Source organism: Gracilinanus agilis, chromosome 4 (genome assembly GCF_016433145.1).
Source record: "Gracilinanus agilis isolate LMUSP501 chromosome 4, AgileGrace, whole genome shotgun sequence".
NCBI lineage: Eukaryota > Metazoa > Chordata > Mammalia > Didelphimorphia > Didelphidae > Gracilinanus > Gracilinanus agilis.
This window is the reverse complement of record NC_058133.1, coordinates 485,733,547-485,749,988: the sequence shown is the minus strand read 5'-3', so window position 1 is coordinate 485,749,988 and position 16,442 is coordinate 485,733,547. Positions and strand designations below refer to the sequence as shown.

Sequence of the window (16,442 nt, the reverse complement as noted above, 5' to 3'; positions counted from 1 at the left end):
TGCTATACTACCTAGCTGTCTTGATCACTTAAATTTCTAAGTGCCACAAAAAAGGTGGCATGGAATATTAATCACTATACAAAGTTTATTATCCTGCATGACTAGTCTGTACTTCATCAAGTACATTCTGTAAACTATATGATCTACAAGACTGCTCTGTAGACAAAGTCTGAAAAAATTTTTAATTAGAGTTGTTATGCTCTAAAGAAAACTGAAGACCATTGTGTATTCAAAATACTAGTATAAAAGTACTTCCAAATTCTAAGTATTTGCTGAATGTTGTAGTAACACTCCAAGAAAACAGTTAAGATAAAGGGGGGGGAGGAAGGAGAAATCACTCATTGAAGGAATTCGATCTTCATTGTGGCCTGGAGGTGGTCTTTTAATCTTAAAGACTAGACCAGCAGAAGTTAGGAATATAGGCCTGGTCATAAAGTAGGTATACGGTTTATGTTATAATAAACCTAGCTAAATTCAGAAAGGTTCATCAACAAATGCCCATCTAATAAGGGATGAGATTTTGGGTAACTCAGAAGATTATTTACTGAAGTTGCATCGTAACTTGCCTTGTGTAGGGAATATGCACACCAAGGAAACCACAGATTCTTTTTAAGAAATCAGAAATAATGCTCCAAATAAATAAATAAGTCACTTAAATAGAAGTAGAAATAAATTGATAACTATAACCAATTAACATGACAAAATTCATGTCATTGACAACTTTTTGAAAAACATTCCAATTATTCAAATTAAAGTATCTTGTTCCAAAGTAAGTTCCCATCTTAATCAATAAGTGTTGAAATATTGGCAATATGGATAGCAGAAATACAAATACCTAGCTAAGGCACTAGATCAACTTTGAATAAATCTAAAAATCATAAAACCTGGGTAAATAGAAGTCTATATTCTACTCTTATAATAGGGGAAGATGAAAACACTAAAGGCAATCCGCAACAGTACAGTATTCAGACTTCTATGTGCAACCAAGTCACTATACATTTTGCCAACAGGTCTGAGTATAAAAATGCACTTGAAATAAGACTTTTACTTGGTCTATTTTCATTAATCATTTAAAAAAAAACAGGTCATCTAAGAAAGGCAGTTTGCTTTGAAAAGAATTAAAGGACAGTAACAAATAGCACACACTGACACTTTGGGCACATTTCCTCCTCCTTAAGAATTAAGCACACCCAAAGGTCCACATCATCAGTTTACAAAAGCTGAGAAACAACCTTGTGCCCTTCTGGTTCAGCCTCTTGCAAGCTGAAGTGCTTTAAGAAATCAAGCATCTTACTCACAGGTACATGACTGTGTTGTATAAACCAAGATCAGCAGCCTCTCAATTTACAGTCTGTCGAAAGTCATTGATGTCTGAATTACGGTTCTCTCACTGGGGGTGGGGTGGTTTATAGTACCAAACCATGTAATGATGGGTTCAATTCAATAAAACAATGTTTTCTGTCCTTCTTACATTCATAGTTCAAGTGTTTGGCAGCTACAGTGACAGACTCCACTTTTAAAGATTTGTTGTAAAGCTGTCAGGTTAGAGGCAGCTGACAGCCCAATGGATAAAGTGTAACACCTGGAGTTAAAAAATCAGACCTGAGTTCGAATGGGACTTCACATGAATATTAGCTGTGTGACCCTGGGCAAGTCTCCTTGCCTCAGCTTCTTTATCTATAAAATCATAAGGGATTTTGTGAGGATCAAATGACTCTAAAGTGCTTAGCATGGTGCCTGGCACATAGTAAGCATTATATAAATGTTAGCTATTAAATAATAATATTATCATTATAATATTTCAAATCACTTGTTGCTGCCCTTGGTACACAAGCAGGAGTTTTAGATATATCCCAGAGAGCATACACAAATGTGTGTGTGGCTAATACTTCTGACTTTCAAATCCAATTATTTAGAAAATTCTGTTCTATACAGAGAGATGATTATTACTCTTGGGAAACAATGCTCATTTTTTTTTACTGAGTTTTTACTGAGAAATTAACAATAGAATTATTTGGTATTGAAAATACAGAATCCTGAACTGGGTTATGCAAATCACCGCATTACGAGCACATGTAAGGGCAACAGAATTTTTTTTAATTGGCATCAACTATATAATATCTTCAAGTATGTCTTGTGTGACAAAACTGTGAAATAAGACACAAGCTTTACTGTCAAGACTCAGTTGTCTTTTCACAGGACACTCTTCTAAAGAAATTTGCCCCCAATTTCTAACTTGAGCTAAGGATCACAAAAAGTAAAGTGGGAGAATGGAATATTTCCATACTGCCTGAAGCCTAGTTTTGACTGGTACACATTCAATGACACATTTGATTCACACTGAATTTTTTACAAAGTATTTTTAAAAGAATAAAAAGCAACCCAAGAGTCACATGCTTAAAGACTTACAGTTCCTTCGTTAGCTGAAGAATGTGCAGATTTTGTTACATGGCATAGTGAGCTGGTACATTATTAGCCTTTCAATTCTTAACATGCAAATTTGAATGCAGATTAGAAGCAAAGCCAAACTGAATTCAATGGAAATAGCCTTTTCTAAGTGGATACATAACACAAAACAGAACAAGTCTGGACTGTCACCAAAAGGGTCTTACCCAGGCCTGAACTACAAGTTGTGGATCACAACTTAAAAATTTGGGTAAGGAGTGACAAAAACCTAATACAACTCACTCTTTCCATTTTCTATTAATTTTCTGAGCAGAGTTTAAAAAATTAATTTGAAAATGCCATCTCTTTTCCACAAAAATATTAAACAAGTATTACTGACTAGAGGGAGTAAGATAGGGCTATTTAGTGAGGAAGGAGTCCTGTACTGGGAGTGAGAAGGGATATAGGTTCTAATTCTGGCTCTGTTGCTGAATAACCTTAGGGATGAGTCCCATCATTTTCTCCTCTAGGTGTGAGTTTCTTTATCTGAAAAAAAAAAAAAAAAAAAAGAGGGAATGGGTCTATATTATCTCTAAGATTTCCCTCAATCTAAAATTCCAGAATGTTATATTTGCTGGGGGTAGGAATGTAGGATCCCTAGACTGAAAAGAATAACATAATTTTTTGAAAAAATTTGTTAAAAAATCCCCTTAATTTCTAAGAGAAATTCTTTGTTTTCTAAAAACCACTCAAGAAAAATCTTTTAAGTGGGATTCTCCAAATAAGATTAACCAGGAAAAGAAACCACTATACAATTACACAACCAGTAAGTCAATCAATAACATTTATTAAGCACCTACTGTGTTCCAAGTACAGTGCTAAGCACTGATGAAACAAAGAAAGTTAAAAGATCCTGCTCCCAAGGAGCTTACATTCTAACAGGGGAGACTACACATGAATAATTATGTACAAATAAGATATATGAGGGATAAATTGGAAATAATCAATAGAGGGAAGGCACAAGAGGGATAAGGAAAGGTTTCCTGTAGAATGTAGGGTTTTAGCTGGGATTTGAGAGGCCAAGAGGTAGAGCATTCCAGGCAGCTACTGAAAATGCCTAGTAAGGAGACATCCACTTTCTTGTGCAAGGAACAGCAAGGGAGTCTATGATGCAAAGACAGAAAAGGTTGGAGGGTGTCAGATTAGGAGGCCTCTGAAAGCCAAATAGAGGACTTTATATTTGATCCTGGAGGAGAAAGGGAATTTATCGAGCAGGGAGGGTAACATGGTCAATTCGGAGATTTAAGGAGATTGGTTTGACCACTGAGTGTAAAATGGAGTAGAAGAGTGGAGAGAGACTCAAAGCAGAGGGACCTCCCACCAAGCTATTACAACTGCCTAGGAGTTGAGTGATGAGGGGCTGCATCAAGGTGATGGCAGTGTCAGAGAAAGGGGCATATATGAGAGATGTTACAAAGGAAAATAGTGAAGACTTGGGCAATAGATTGGATATACTGGGGAGGCAAGTGAGAGTAAGGAGTGAAGGATGATATCTAGGGGTTGTAATGTCCTCAAGAGTAATAGGAATATTCAGAAAAGGGAACGGATTGGGGGGGAAAGAATCTGTTGTTTTGGACATGTTGGATTTAGGATGTCTATGAGATATCCAATTCAAGATGTTCAATAGTTCAGTTAAATTTTTGGGAAAAGTTTCAGTCAGGTTTTTCCAAAAATTACTAAATTTCCACACATATATATAATTAACCTTCCAATTTGTATTTGAAACTTCTACTTCTGTCCTTTTATTCCTTTGTTCTTACATTCTTCTCCTCTCTGAAAGCTTTTCACAGTTACATTTCTTAAGAAAAGAGGGAGAAAATTTAAAAATTGGGAAAGACTGATTAAAATTTTAATGTATTAACTCTTAGAACTACATTTCTGAATTAATACTTTCAAGTTGTAGGCATTATAAATTTTCTCAGTATGCTGTTGAGAAGCTAAAAATATTATCCAAAGAACCATAACAATAATACCTGTTTAATACTACTGTGCTTCATGAAGAAGGTAGGTCCATGGGAATTATATCTACATGTAACTCTTCTAGAAACAAAGCTCCCCGAACTCCATTTATTTCAGTAATTTAAAAAAATGTATCTAAAATCAAACTAGACTCAGTTTAAGATGATTTAAACCATATTATTTATTAGGATCACAGATTTGCAGCTAAGAGGCCTCAAGGGTCATTAAGTTCAACTCCTTCATTTTACAAATGAGTAAATGAGGCCCAAGAGAAGAGACTTGCCCAAGGTCACACTGGTAATTAGTGGTAGTTCTGGGACCTGAGCCCATGCCTTCAAACTGCAAATCTCATATTAACTGGTCATCCTGACCAACTGAACACTGAAAAAGATGGCCAGAACACAGTTGGAGACTCTTATATAGTGCCTAGGATATGGTTAGCTTTTAATAAATGCCACTGATCAGATGCTCATACCCACACTGTGTGCTTGTGGCTCCTTCTGAATGAGAATGGTACATGTCAACTTTTGCAAACAAGTCTGTTACTGAGCCAATACCCAAATTTCCTATTTATGTCACTAAATTCTCAACCCTCAGATATCTATACAAGTTCCAAACAATTCGAATACTGCGGTAATAGTTAGGAAAGAAAGGGAAAAGGAGTTTATATCAACTTCTAAGTACAATGAGACAATAACCCAAAATTGTACCTTTTGGGTACACACACACACACACACACACACACACACACACACACACACACACACACACAAAAACTCATTCCCATACCTGCAAACCTCAAGCTCTGCATGGTCATGAAACATTAAGAAAATTAACAGAGAAGAAAAACAACCTGTTAAATTGGCTGGGTAATTTTATTCATATGTAGAAGCAAGAAAAAAACAAAACCTTAGCAATGTAGGTCAAAGACTGAATGACTAAAAAGTGATTTTAACTTTACTTGTAGGATACAAGTTTCTTTCCCATACCAATTATTTTCCTAGCTGAGACTAAGGGTTTTTTAGGTCAAAGCAGGCAGAAAAAATCCAAAAAACCCCCAAAAGTTCCCTTGTAAGGAGTTTGCTGATGACCCCACAGAGTCCTCTACCTCTTGTGTTGAAAAGAAGACAGGGAACTTTAGACAACAAAACCACAACGACAAAAGGAGGAAAAATCAGTGGAGGACATCTGATCTAAGTGGAAAGGGACACAAACACTGAGAACCAGCCTCCCATTTTGTTTTCTGCTACTTCACAGAATCAGGGCCCTAAAAATCAAGGGAATATCCTCTACTGGTCAAGTTAGATGATTTCTAGATTTAAAAAAATAAATTTAACTGGCACAGCTGAAGAATCTGATCAGGACTCCAATCTCTGACATAAGTTAATGACTGAGTCAAAATCACCTACACAGGGGGGCAGCTGGGTAGCTCAGTGGATTGAGAGTCAGGCCTAGAGATGGGAGGTTCAAATACGGCCTCAGACACTTCCCAGCTGTGTGACCCTGGGCAAGTCACTTGACCCCCATTGCCCACCCTTACCACTCTTCCACCTATGAGTCAATACACAGAAGTTAAGGGTTTAAAAAAAAAAATCGCCTACACAAATCCAATCAGAAAAAGTCAATATTCATTAAAAAATAGGAAAGAACTAAAATAATGTGTTTCAGACAAACTGAAATTGGCCTTACCTATAAGAGGTTTACTCAGTGGTTAAGCATAATGAATTTGCCAAACTTAAACATTAAAAGTTATCGTCTATTTTCAGAGAAATACATATATGTAAATAGGGAGAAGAACCCTGCCCAAGTTCAGACAAAATCTCCCCTATGCACTTGGGTGGGGCACCTAAAAGAAAAATCAAAATTCAGAACCAGTTTACTAAAGTAAGCATTCTACCCAAAATCTTCTTTGACTTCATTACAAAGAAAACTTTTTTTAAACAATTTATAAATAAAAGTTTAAAAATATTTCTGAAAATTTGTAAAATAAACAAGTAATTTCACCTTGATACTAACAAGGTAAACCAATCCATTTGTGCTCCTCCACAAATACAGTATTTGTATTGTAGATTTAAATTTAAAACTCTAGGTACTTGAATAAGTCACACACTTAAAACCAGTAGCCAGATTTTAGGAATATATGGAAAATATCTGAAAAGGAAATAACCTAATTCTTGAAAAAACCCCTCATTTTAGAATTAGGAAAATCCCAATTCTGAATCATTCCTCTGAATCATATCATAAGGTACATGCTAACTCTAATTCTAAATAAAGAGTTGTCTTATTAAACTATACCTGTACACAAATACTGCCTTCACAAGACCAACAAGAATCCATACCAATACAAGACAGATTTATTAATTTCTTTCATTTCCTTCCCTCTTCCCAAAGAAATAATACTTTCAACATCTACACCAAGTTTCAGCAACTAAACAATCACTCAAGATTTGCTGAAGAACTTTTTGAATTCAATGTTTTCTGTACCAAACAAAGAAAAGTCCTAGTGAATTTTTCACAAACACCTTTTCTATAATTCTCTCTTCCCTTAAAGGCCCATTATAACCTTGTTTTTTCTCCTACTCCTGTCTCTTCTTCCTTCTACCTCTAGCTTAAGGAGGTCCTTAAGCCATTCTTGGCCCTCTGTTCTTCTCTGGGAATCCATTCATTCTAATATTTTTAAACTCATTACTATAGTAAATGATGACTAACAGTCTTAACTTTTCAAATTGAGCTCCAGTTCCATATTTTTATCTACTTATTAAACATTTTTTCTTAGAAATGTTTAATACTTAGTAGTATGGCCCACAATTACCTGAAATGCTACACATCAGAAACCAATTACCAGGAGTAGCTTGGTGGTACAACTGATAAACAGCCTGGAGTCAAGGAAACCTAGGTTCAAATCTGGCCTCAGATATTTCCTAGGTGTGTGACCCTAGGAAAGTTACTTCACCTCATTTTACCTAGCCCTTGCCCTTCTGTTGTTGTTCTGTTGTCCATTCAATCACCAGTGATGCCTATTTATTTTTCTAAATATTTCTTAATATATACACCTTTCTCTCTACTGTTTTATTACTCTGATATATCTCTTCACATCTAGATTATCATAATTTCTATCCCTCAAGCTCCTTCTCTTTCCAAATATTTGGAATGTTTCTATAAAACTCAACCTTCCTACAACCATGCTATCATCACTGCTCAAAAATCTAGGAAGGCTCATCATTGCTCATTCAACTCACTCAATTCTCACCTCTTCTCCCCAGCTTTCCAGGATCTTCATGCTGGATCTTCACCCCCAATCTTATTTACTAAATACTTTCACTATGAAACTTCTCCACCAGTCAAATTTTCTGCCTCTACAACTTTACTTTTGTTGCTTCTTCTCATGTGGGCTGTCCCTCTCCCATCCAAATCCAATTCAAACTTTTCCACGAAACACTCTGAACCCCAGATTCCAGTTCCTGACATGATATACTACATCACTACTTAAGTTTCTGGCCTATCTTGTCTTTTTGACTAAAACATAACCTTCCTGAAAGCAGGGAGCAACTTCTTTTGCCACCCTGAGAATTTAGCACGATGTTTGGCTTGGCTCCACAGTAGGTTTTTAGTTGAATGGCAGTTCTTGAAATATGTCAAAATGGAAGTATGCTCTCACACTTTTCATAGGTCAAATTTGATGGGCTAAATCTTTCTGGTTAATCAAATAAATTCAAATGCCTAAGTGAAACAGCTTAAAGAGCAATGATCAATACCAAGATATCACTGCTCTTCACACATTACAATCACTTGCTGTTAAATGTCAACTGTAAACTACTTTCGTAGAATCTATCTTTTGTAGTGCCCAAATGCCAGTCTTTAAAGGTCTCTTGATTGAATACCTCAACTGGAGCCACTAGGCCAGGACCATCAAGATTTGTCACATGTTCATTGACAGATAGCATTGCGACTTTTGCCTGGAGCACCCTCCGAGTTTCCCTAAAGCTATAATAGGATCAAACTGACAAGCTATTTTGGTTAGGCAATCATGGCTCATCTGAATTAGATGTCCTAGACAACAAAGAACTCACTGGAGTATAATAGATGTGCAAAGAATTATAATAAGCCAATCCCAATTAAAATCCTATAATATGAAAAGGGCCTCCACCCAAGGTCTCTTTTTACTAAAAGGTTAGATGGCAAATGGAAAAGTTTCTGACCAGACAAGGAGTCAGTATATTTCCCTCAGCACAGCAAAGACAAGACATTAAGGAAACATGTTGTATAGAAAGATTCAAACTCTACAGTGACTTCTCAGATTGTTAGAAATTCTGAATGAGTCAAACAGGAGCAGCCCAAGTAGCTGTTAAATGGCATTCCAATTCTACTCCACTTCCCAAACATACAGAAATCCTTAGGTTGCCAGGTGCAAAGAAAATACACTAACATCCCATTAAGGTGTTGGCTCTTAAATTGAGATAAGAACATCTCTACAGGTGGGCTTTTAAAGGAAAAAAGTAACATTTTATCTTAATTAAAAAACATCTTTTCATAATTTTGTTGGACAAAAAAAGCTTTTCTTTCTTTTAGTGCAACACTTTTCCCCTCCAGGGTAGAACAGATTTAAGTTTTTTTCTTTTGAATTAAACAACTGGGCCCATCTTATTTCCATGAAGTGGCACCAAGTCTTAAGAAACTCCCAGCATTCCAGACCCTACAGCTTCTGCTGTGAAGAAATTTATTAGGAATATCATCCATTTTCTTTTCTTTTCTGATGTACATTCATTGCTTTCTTGGTTTTACTATTATGCTTTTTTTTTTTTTAAAGAGGCTCTTTCACAGAGAGAGGCAGATGAGTAGATGCAGTTGGCCTTGGAGCCAAGAAGATCTGAGTTCAGCCCCTAGGCAAATTCTTTTATTAACTTCCCAGTGCTCTAGGAACTGGAGTTTAGGTACCCTCTAAAACTACAGATTGCCTACAAATAGTAAAGAGAATTTCTGGGAGCAATCTTAAAGGTCCAGTTCCTCTCCCTATGGTTAAAATGAATAATACAGACTCACACATTCCCAATCCAATCTCATGGATTTCTGGACACCTAGAAAAGGTACCATTTTTTTTTTCCATTGCTTAGGTTCTGTTTCTTCCAATTGATGTTTTTCACAGTGATGACCCACAATGAGACAATAACTCTTAATCTCTGCCAAAAGTGGAGAAACTATTTCATAATCCAGATTCTTCACCTAAAAAAAAATATGTAACAAAATTGACTTTGGTGCCATCTTCTCTGATACCAATACTTCCCATGACTATTTTAAAGCATATAGTTATTCCACAATCTACCAAGTAAGGGTTGCTCCTGGGGAGGAAGCCAGAAAGAAGAAGGGAATGTCTGCACCTGATTTTCCCAGGGAGTATGTGGACTAAACAATCACTTCCCTACATATGAAGTCATTAATTGATAGATTAATCATCTGGCTAAGAGCTACATTTCCACACTTTATCAAATTCTTCATGATTTCAAAATTCTGCATCCAAACAAAATTAAAAATGGATTTTCATCAATATTAAGCTTTACACAAGGAGAAGTTTTCCCTTCATTTCTTTAAAAGGAAATGTTAACTTACCGGTACACAAACACCCAGTCTTCCCAAATGATGCAATATGTGAGGCAGCAGAAGATCTGGATTAGGAGCCACGAGATCTCACCCTGGCCCCGACACTTTGGCTGCCTCCCCCAAAAAGCTCTATCTTTCAGGGCTTCAACTGCCTCATAATGAAAGATTTCACAAGGAGGGAGAGTGGGATTAGATGACCTCTAGGTTTATGTCTATAATCCTAAATGTTAACATTGCTAACACCTGCTAAGTCCAAACCACAGATGCTATTTTTAAAAATAATAAAAGTTAAAGGAAGGGGACATACATCAAACACTTTCCTCCTTCATACAATGCAGAACATGATGGATTATAAAGAATTAGAGAAGGTCTAGTTTCCAAACCTAGTTATATTTATTACCTGTGTGATCTTTGACAAATTATTTAACTTCTCTGGTCATATTCAGTTGCCTTGTCCATAAAATGAAGGGGCTGGAATTAAAAAGGATCTCCACCCCAGGGTTCTTCAAGTTCTAAATTCTCAGATCTGGCTACAGCTACAGACCAGAGTCTTTTTGATCCTCAGTCCATGTTCCATAAAGTTATGGTTTCTTCTCATCTCATCCAACAAAACTAAAAGAAATTCTTCTGGCATATATAAATCCAAGCCTCCCAACAATCAAATCCCTGCTTTTACTTGTTGAATATGATATCCACATAGAAAGCTACTTTGCTCACTACTAAACACTGGCAGTGACAACAGTGATGCTTCAAAGGTTTTGACAAGTTTTGCTTGCATAAACTGCAAGTTCCAACTTTGCTTTAGTTTTATTCTAGTGGATTTCTGAGAACCTGTTCTCACTTCATCATCCAACTCAAATCAAACTGAAACTTGACTAGGCAGTATCCCCCCAGACTCATTTTCATTTCAGCATTAGCAGGTGTCAGTCTGCTCCAGTCTTTGGTTATCTGCTCAACTATTCCTGACTGTGGCAGGGTTCAAAGCTCTCATTTTCTCTTCAAAACAAGTTTTCTCAGCTTCCACAAATCCTCTAACATACAAATTTCATTAGTTCCTGGAGTCTTTTTTCTACGGCTGTCAAATTTTCAAAGAAAACACAATATTTTCTCCTGTGCCATATATAAAATGATTGATTTATGCCAAATTCACTAAATCAATGACTGAAGCTTTGTTTGCTATGAAAATATCTGTATGGGTGATGGTGGTGGGGTGGGGAATGGAGTCTCATCAGGGAAGGCTGTATTCTACATACCATATTATTACTGTGCAGCGAATGCATCACAGACTGTACTGCACAATCATATCAACAAATAAGGTGGAAATCCTATAAACTGCAGAAGGTAGTTGTTAATGAAACCTTAAACTGTGAACTGCTTAAACAGCATCTCTACCAGCAAGCTAATAGGAGGCTCACTACTTTTATGAAAATGTCCAACATGGGTAAGTTATTCCATTACTCAGCAGCAAGATAAATTAAGTCAAATACAGTAAATTATTCAGTGATAAATCCAAATGGTCAAGTGAAGCATCACCTCTACAAATATTTTTCCTAGTGTCTACATGTGGGAATAATGAAATAGCCCTCCAAACTACACGCGACTTTTTGGGTCATCGGTTAGTGCTACCTAGTATCATGCTCTAGTGCTCCAAGAGAGAAATGGTTTTTTACAGATGTGCTTTGTCAGAAAGGCAATTCTTGCACACATGACCTAAAATAACGCATCAACTACAAATAGTTGTATTTAAATGGATCTAGAATTTCACATTAACAATTTCTAAACCCAAGGTTTTCTTTCTCAGAGGTGGCTTATTGTATTAATTGATGTTTTTAGCTTTTGTCACCTAAAGCCAAAATATATTTCACTCTCCCACCTGCCAAACCTTCTTTTGTAACAAAGATTAAAAACAAAAACAAAAACAACTCATACAGTCTAACACTGTGCACTATGCTATAGCTATAGTCTCTCACCTTTACAAGGGGAGACAAGTTCATTTTCTTTCTCAACTCCTCCTGAAGACCACGTTTCACTGATTACAATTAGACATCACTGTTTCATTTTACTGTTCTAAGTCTTAATGCATATTGTACCCCTGGTTCTACACACTTCACTTTGAATCAGTTCACAGAAGTCTTCCCGCCATGTTAAAATCTGCATTATTTCAGCTATAGTCTTAAACAGAATGAAATATCCCTTTGGTGAATATCTTTATATTCTGGTTCAATAGTTTTGGAAAATAGTCCAGTTCCAGTCTGAACTGGTTCATTAGCTATGCTTATAAAACATACTTTAGTTCAGTTAGCTGTTCAGTTAAAAAAAAGAATAGCAATGTCTGGTCAGGTTTCAGAAAATGAGTGCAGTTCATTCTGGCTGTTGGTTCACAGTTTGGTTCAAAGAGCATTTTAGTAATCTTATTTAGGTCACATAGGAGTTAAATACTAAGCTGATCAAAAATAATTCAGATAACAAATCTTTAATATGCAACTACAAAAATAGAAAAAGCATTTGCATACTAAAAAAACACAAACACCTGGAACTCTCCCCTTCTTTCCATGCCAAGATCTTGTGTTTCACCTGTGACATCTGATAAAAACACATAAAACAGTACGCACAAGAACTTGTTTGGTTGAAGAGGGGAGCCTGATTAGCAAAGATCAATTAAACAAGGAGCAAATGTGTGTGCTGAATGAACACTAACTAGATGTTTAGCACTGTGCTAGCTATTTCATAGAGGGAGACAAAAAACCTTAAGATGTGGTCCTTTATCTCCTATCTTACAACCTAGTTAGGGGGATCAGAACTAACACAGAATAAACAGGGCAAACAGAGTCTGATATTAGAGATATAAAGAAGTGTTCCATCAATTTAATGAAAGACCTCAAAAAGAATTCAAGTATATTTTTTCTCACATTATTTGGAATTTCCTGATTCATATTATCATTATTTTACAGTTTTCCTTACTAGAATGTTTCACCAGTAAGTTGGGCTCTACAACTGTCAAAAGTCTACTATCTCTTCCTCAGAAAAACTCAAATGGATGTGTGAACTTATTGATGAGCACATTCCCTCCAGAAAGGAAGCTCCAGATCTAGCTGCAGTGCCAACACAGTGGGGTCATGCCAGCCTGTGCAGTGCAATGTCTGTCTACGGCCTTCCATAAGTGTTCCACAAAGGGCTTATCCATGCTGGGGTTGACCTCACTTTCTCTTTACATCTAGAGGCTACCAAAAAGCATCAAAAGGCTGTCCATCTGTCCATCCATCCTTTCATTCATTCATTCATTCACCTACCCATCCATTCCATCCATAATTCCTTGCTCTGGCTATGGTCTTTTTTGCTCTTATATTTCCTTCCTTTCTCATTTTTTCCATGACTACTTTACAATCACAACTGTTGGTATTTTCCATAAGTAATATTGCTTTTGACATCTGTTGGGGTTGTACATAAAGTTTAATGACTAGAGCTGTGATCCATCTCTTTCTCACTATCTTTTGTTTTCTACCAAGCAGGGAAGGTAGCATCCCCAACTAGGAAAGCCCAAACACACTTTCACTCTCTCTATTTAACAGGAAGACTTTTGAGTATTCCCAGGCTTTTGGGGAAGAGACTACTCTTGACTTTCTTGAAGCCTCCAAGCCACTGAGAACGAGAAGCTGAAAATGTAGGGGTAGGACAGGACAGGACATTCCTGCAGCTACCACCTTTCTCCCTGGTAGTCCCAGAAAAAACTGAGCACTCCCATCTTGGAGTTATTTAGATGAAGCTTCAGGATGGAAAGGATAGTTTGGTCTATGGTGTAGGATCCCTGGTTTTAAAGAGATGGATCACATCCTACTTTCAAGCATAGAGGAAAAAATCTGAACTAGAAACCATGATTGCTAAATCTGAAAAACATATTTATGCTAATCACAGATCATCATGAGAAAGAATGAAAGAAAGACTGGAAAGGATGTCAAAAATCTATAGAGGGGTCAGGATGACATAGATGGGTAGAGGCAATCCACGGGTCGAGAAAACTAAACATTAAACAGGAATCTTTTCTGCATGTATAAAAACACTGATTCTTATAAAGGACAGCCTAGCCCTCAAATGTTTTCCAGTCTACTCCGTTTATTTTGTTAAAAATCTAGTTCTACATTGTTAAATATTGATGCTCTTATCTCAAGACCGTGACTTAACCTTCCAAAGAAGACAAAATAAACCAAAATGTTGCTTTCCAAAAGTTTCTCTGCTCTTGTAAAACATTCTAGGAGTACACTAAGTAATGAATATCATTTGTTTTAAAAGAATATTTTATCTCTAAACTATTCCAACTACCAAGGGTTGAGAGCAACTTAATTGATCCCTGAAAGATACTAAAACCTTACAATGAATGTGGGCCACCATATGACTACATTTTGCCAACATCATTGAGAACATCTTAAGTGAGAAGCTAGACTTGAAGCTTTATTACTAAAAGACCATTAATGCTAGAATAGGTTTCCAAAAAGGGACTGACTAGAATAGTCTCATGGGTTTAAAATAAGCCAGTCAAGAAAAAAATGCCTAAGTGTGCCTAACTTTTCTTCTGAAGAATGCAAAACGATTCAAAATGGTCCAGTTGGAGATAGCCATGAACTCTATTAGCAAAAGCCCTCTAATGGGTCATGAACTAAGGCTTGAAAAGGATGTATGGGAGTGGGAAGGTATTATGTAGAAAAAACATGCTATGTAAGGCTAAGACGTTAACATAAGGAACGTGCTCAGCTAGGATAGTGTGGTACTTGCCAAACCTGGGCCAACGATTGCAAATTCTGACTCCAACAGATGAGATCTTCCAAAGTCTTTGAAGGAAGACGCATGTAATCCATTTTTTCATTCACTATCCATTTGGTTGCTTACTAGGTCACTAAACCTTGCCTTGAATGATGCCTTTGAGCAAGCAAGACTGCCACCCAAACTTTTCCTAAGCATTGGCCTAGGCTTAACATGATGGCGGCATGTTTGGAACTCATGAGGTGGTCTTTCCACAAGTGTGGCAGCGTAGACATAGAAAGTGATATGTACTTTGTGGTTAGTGGGGAGAGCAAGAGAACTCCCATTGTGCCTAAGCACAACAGCTGAAAGAAAAATGTTGTTTCCTTAGATACTCACCAGACAACACCAAAGGCTCCATATCCAATAGGTCTGTCCGGCTCAATATCCAGTTGCTGTTGTGGATGATGTGAGTGCTGATGATGGTGCGCTTTAACTGCAGCGGCTGCTGCAGCCTGTACCTGAGCTGGGGCCGTGGCAGCTGGTCCAGGGGCCTGACCTGGTGCCGGTGATGGGAAATATGGCTGTTGTTGCCCGGGGTTTAACATGGCAGCAGCCGCCGCGGCTGCAGCAGCCGCGGCAGCCGCTGAAGAGGTATGCTGCTGCACTGGATGGACGGCAGCAGCTGATCCGGGATGAAGATGGTGTTGAGGGTGGTGGTGGTGGTGAAGGTGTGGAGGAGGAAGGTGTGGAAGGTGGTGGTGATGGTGGTGGTGGTGACCTGCTGCTGCCGCTGCAGATGTACCACCATTGTAAGCCGCCATCATTTTTGCGTTGGCTGCCGTGCCACAAAGAGACATTAAAAAATGTCCTTTGATTTGAAAACAAATTGGGTCAAGCTGTCATTTGGCCATTTAAAAATGAAGAACACCACTCCACCTTAAAAAACATAGAGCTTAACTGGCTTTATGTCTTCATCAATCAATCCAAACAATTTAGAGGATCTTGGTGTTTTCTTTTCCTTTGTGGGTGTATGTTGCAAAAAAACAGAAACAAAAACAAAAGAAAAAGAAAAAGAAAAAGGGACCCCTTCCCCCCAGGATTCCTGCCACAACTGAGTACTAAAACTCCATTATTAACATTTTGGGGGGGAGCCCACTAACTTTGAATGTAAGAATAGAAGCCAAATCTCCTGCCCCACCAGAACCCCTCACACAAAAAGACCCAGGTAACACACCACCCTTGGAAACCTGTAAGTAAGGTGGTTTCACCTACCCCTTCCATTCCCACATCCTTTTCTGAACACCTTTCCAACTCTTCAAAAATAAAATCCTCACTCCACCTTCTCTCCCCCCCCACCACCAAAAAATATTTGGTTTTTAAGATGGGGGGGGAAATCAGAGAACGAAGCCCCCCCCCCCTGGACCCCTCGGGCCTTCTTCCTACATCTCCCCTTCCTCCTCAGCTAAGTGGACTGGGAGGGAAAGGAGGGAAGGGGAGAAGAGGATGGGGATGGGGGCGGGGGGGTGGTGGTGGTGGTGGTGGTGGCTAAACTTTCCCTGGGCAGGATGAGCCGGGGAATGTGGGAAGGTGGCTGGGAAGGGGGAGGGAGAGCGAGTGAGGGGGAGACAAGGAGAAGGAGACAAGGAGAGAAAGAGAAGGGGGAAAGTGAGGAGGAGAACGAGGAGGAGGAGGAGGCAATGGGAGGT

General features: G+C 37.9%; 1 protein-coding gene across 1 annotated transcript in view; it reads right to left on the bottom strand.

The window, feature by feature from the left end:
- Positions 1-16,069, bottom strand: part of NLK (nemo like kinase) — a 142,334-nt gene extending 126,265 nt beyond the window's left edge. Inside the window, exon 1 of the mRNA XM_044672816.1 lies at positions 15,133-16,069. Within this exon, the coding sequence (XP_044528751.1) occupies positions 15,133-15,593 (461 nt within the window). The 5' untranslated portion in view covers positions 15,594-16,069. The remainder of the gene's footprint in view (positions 1-15,132) is intronic.
- Between the last annotated feature and the right edge of the window lie 373 nt (positions 16,070-16,442).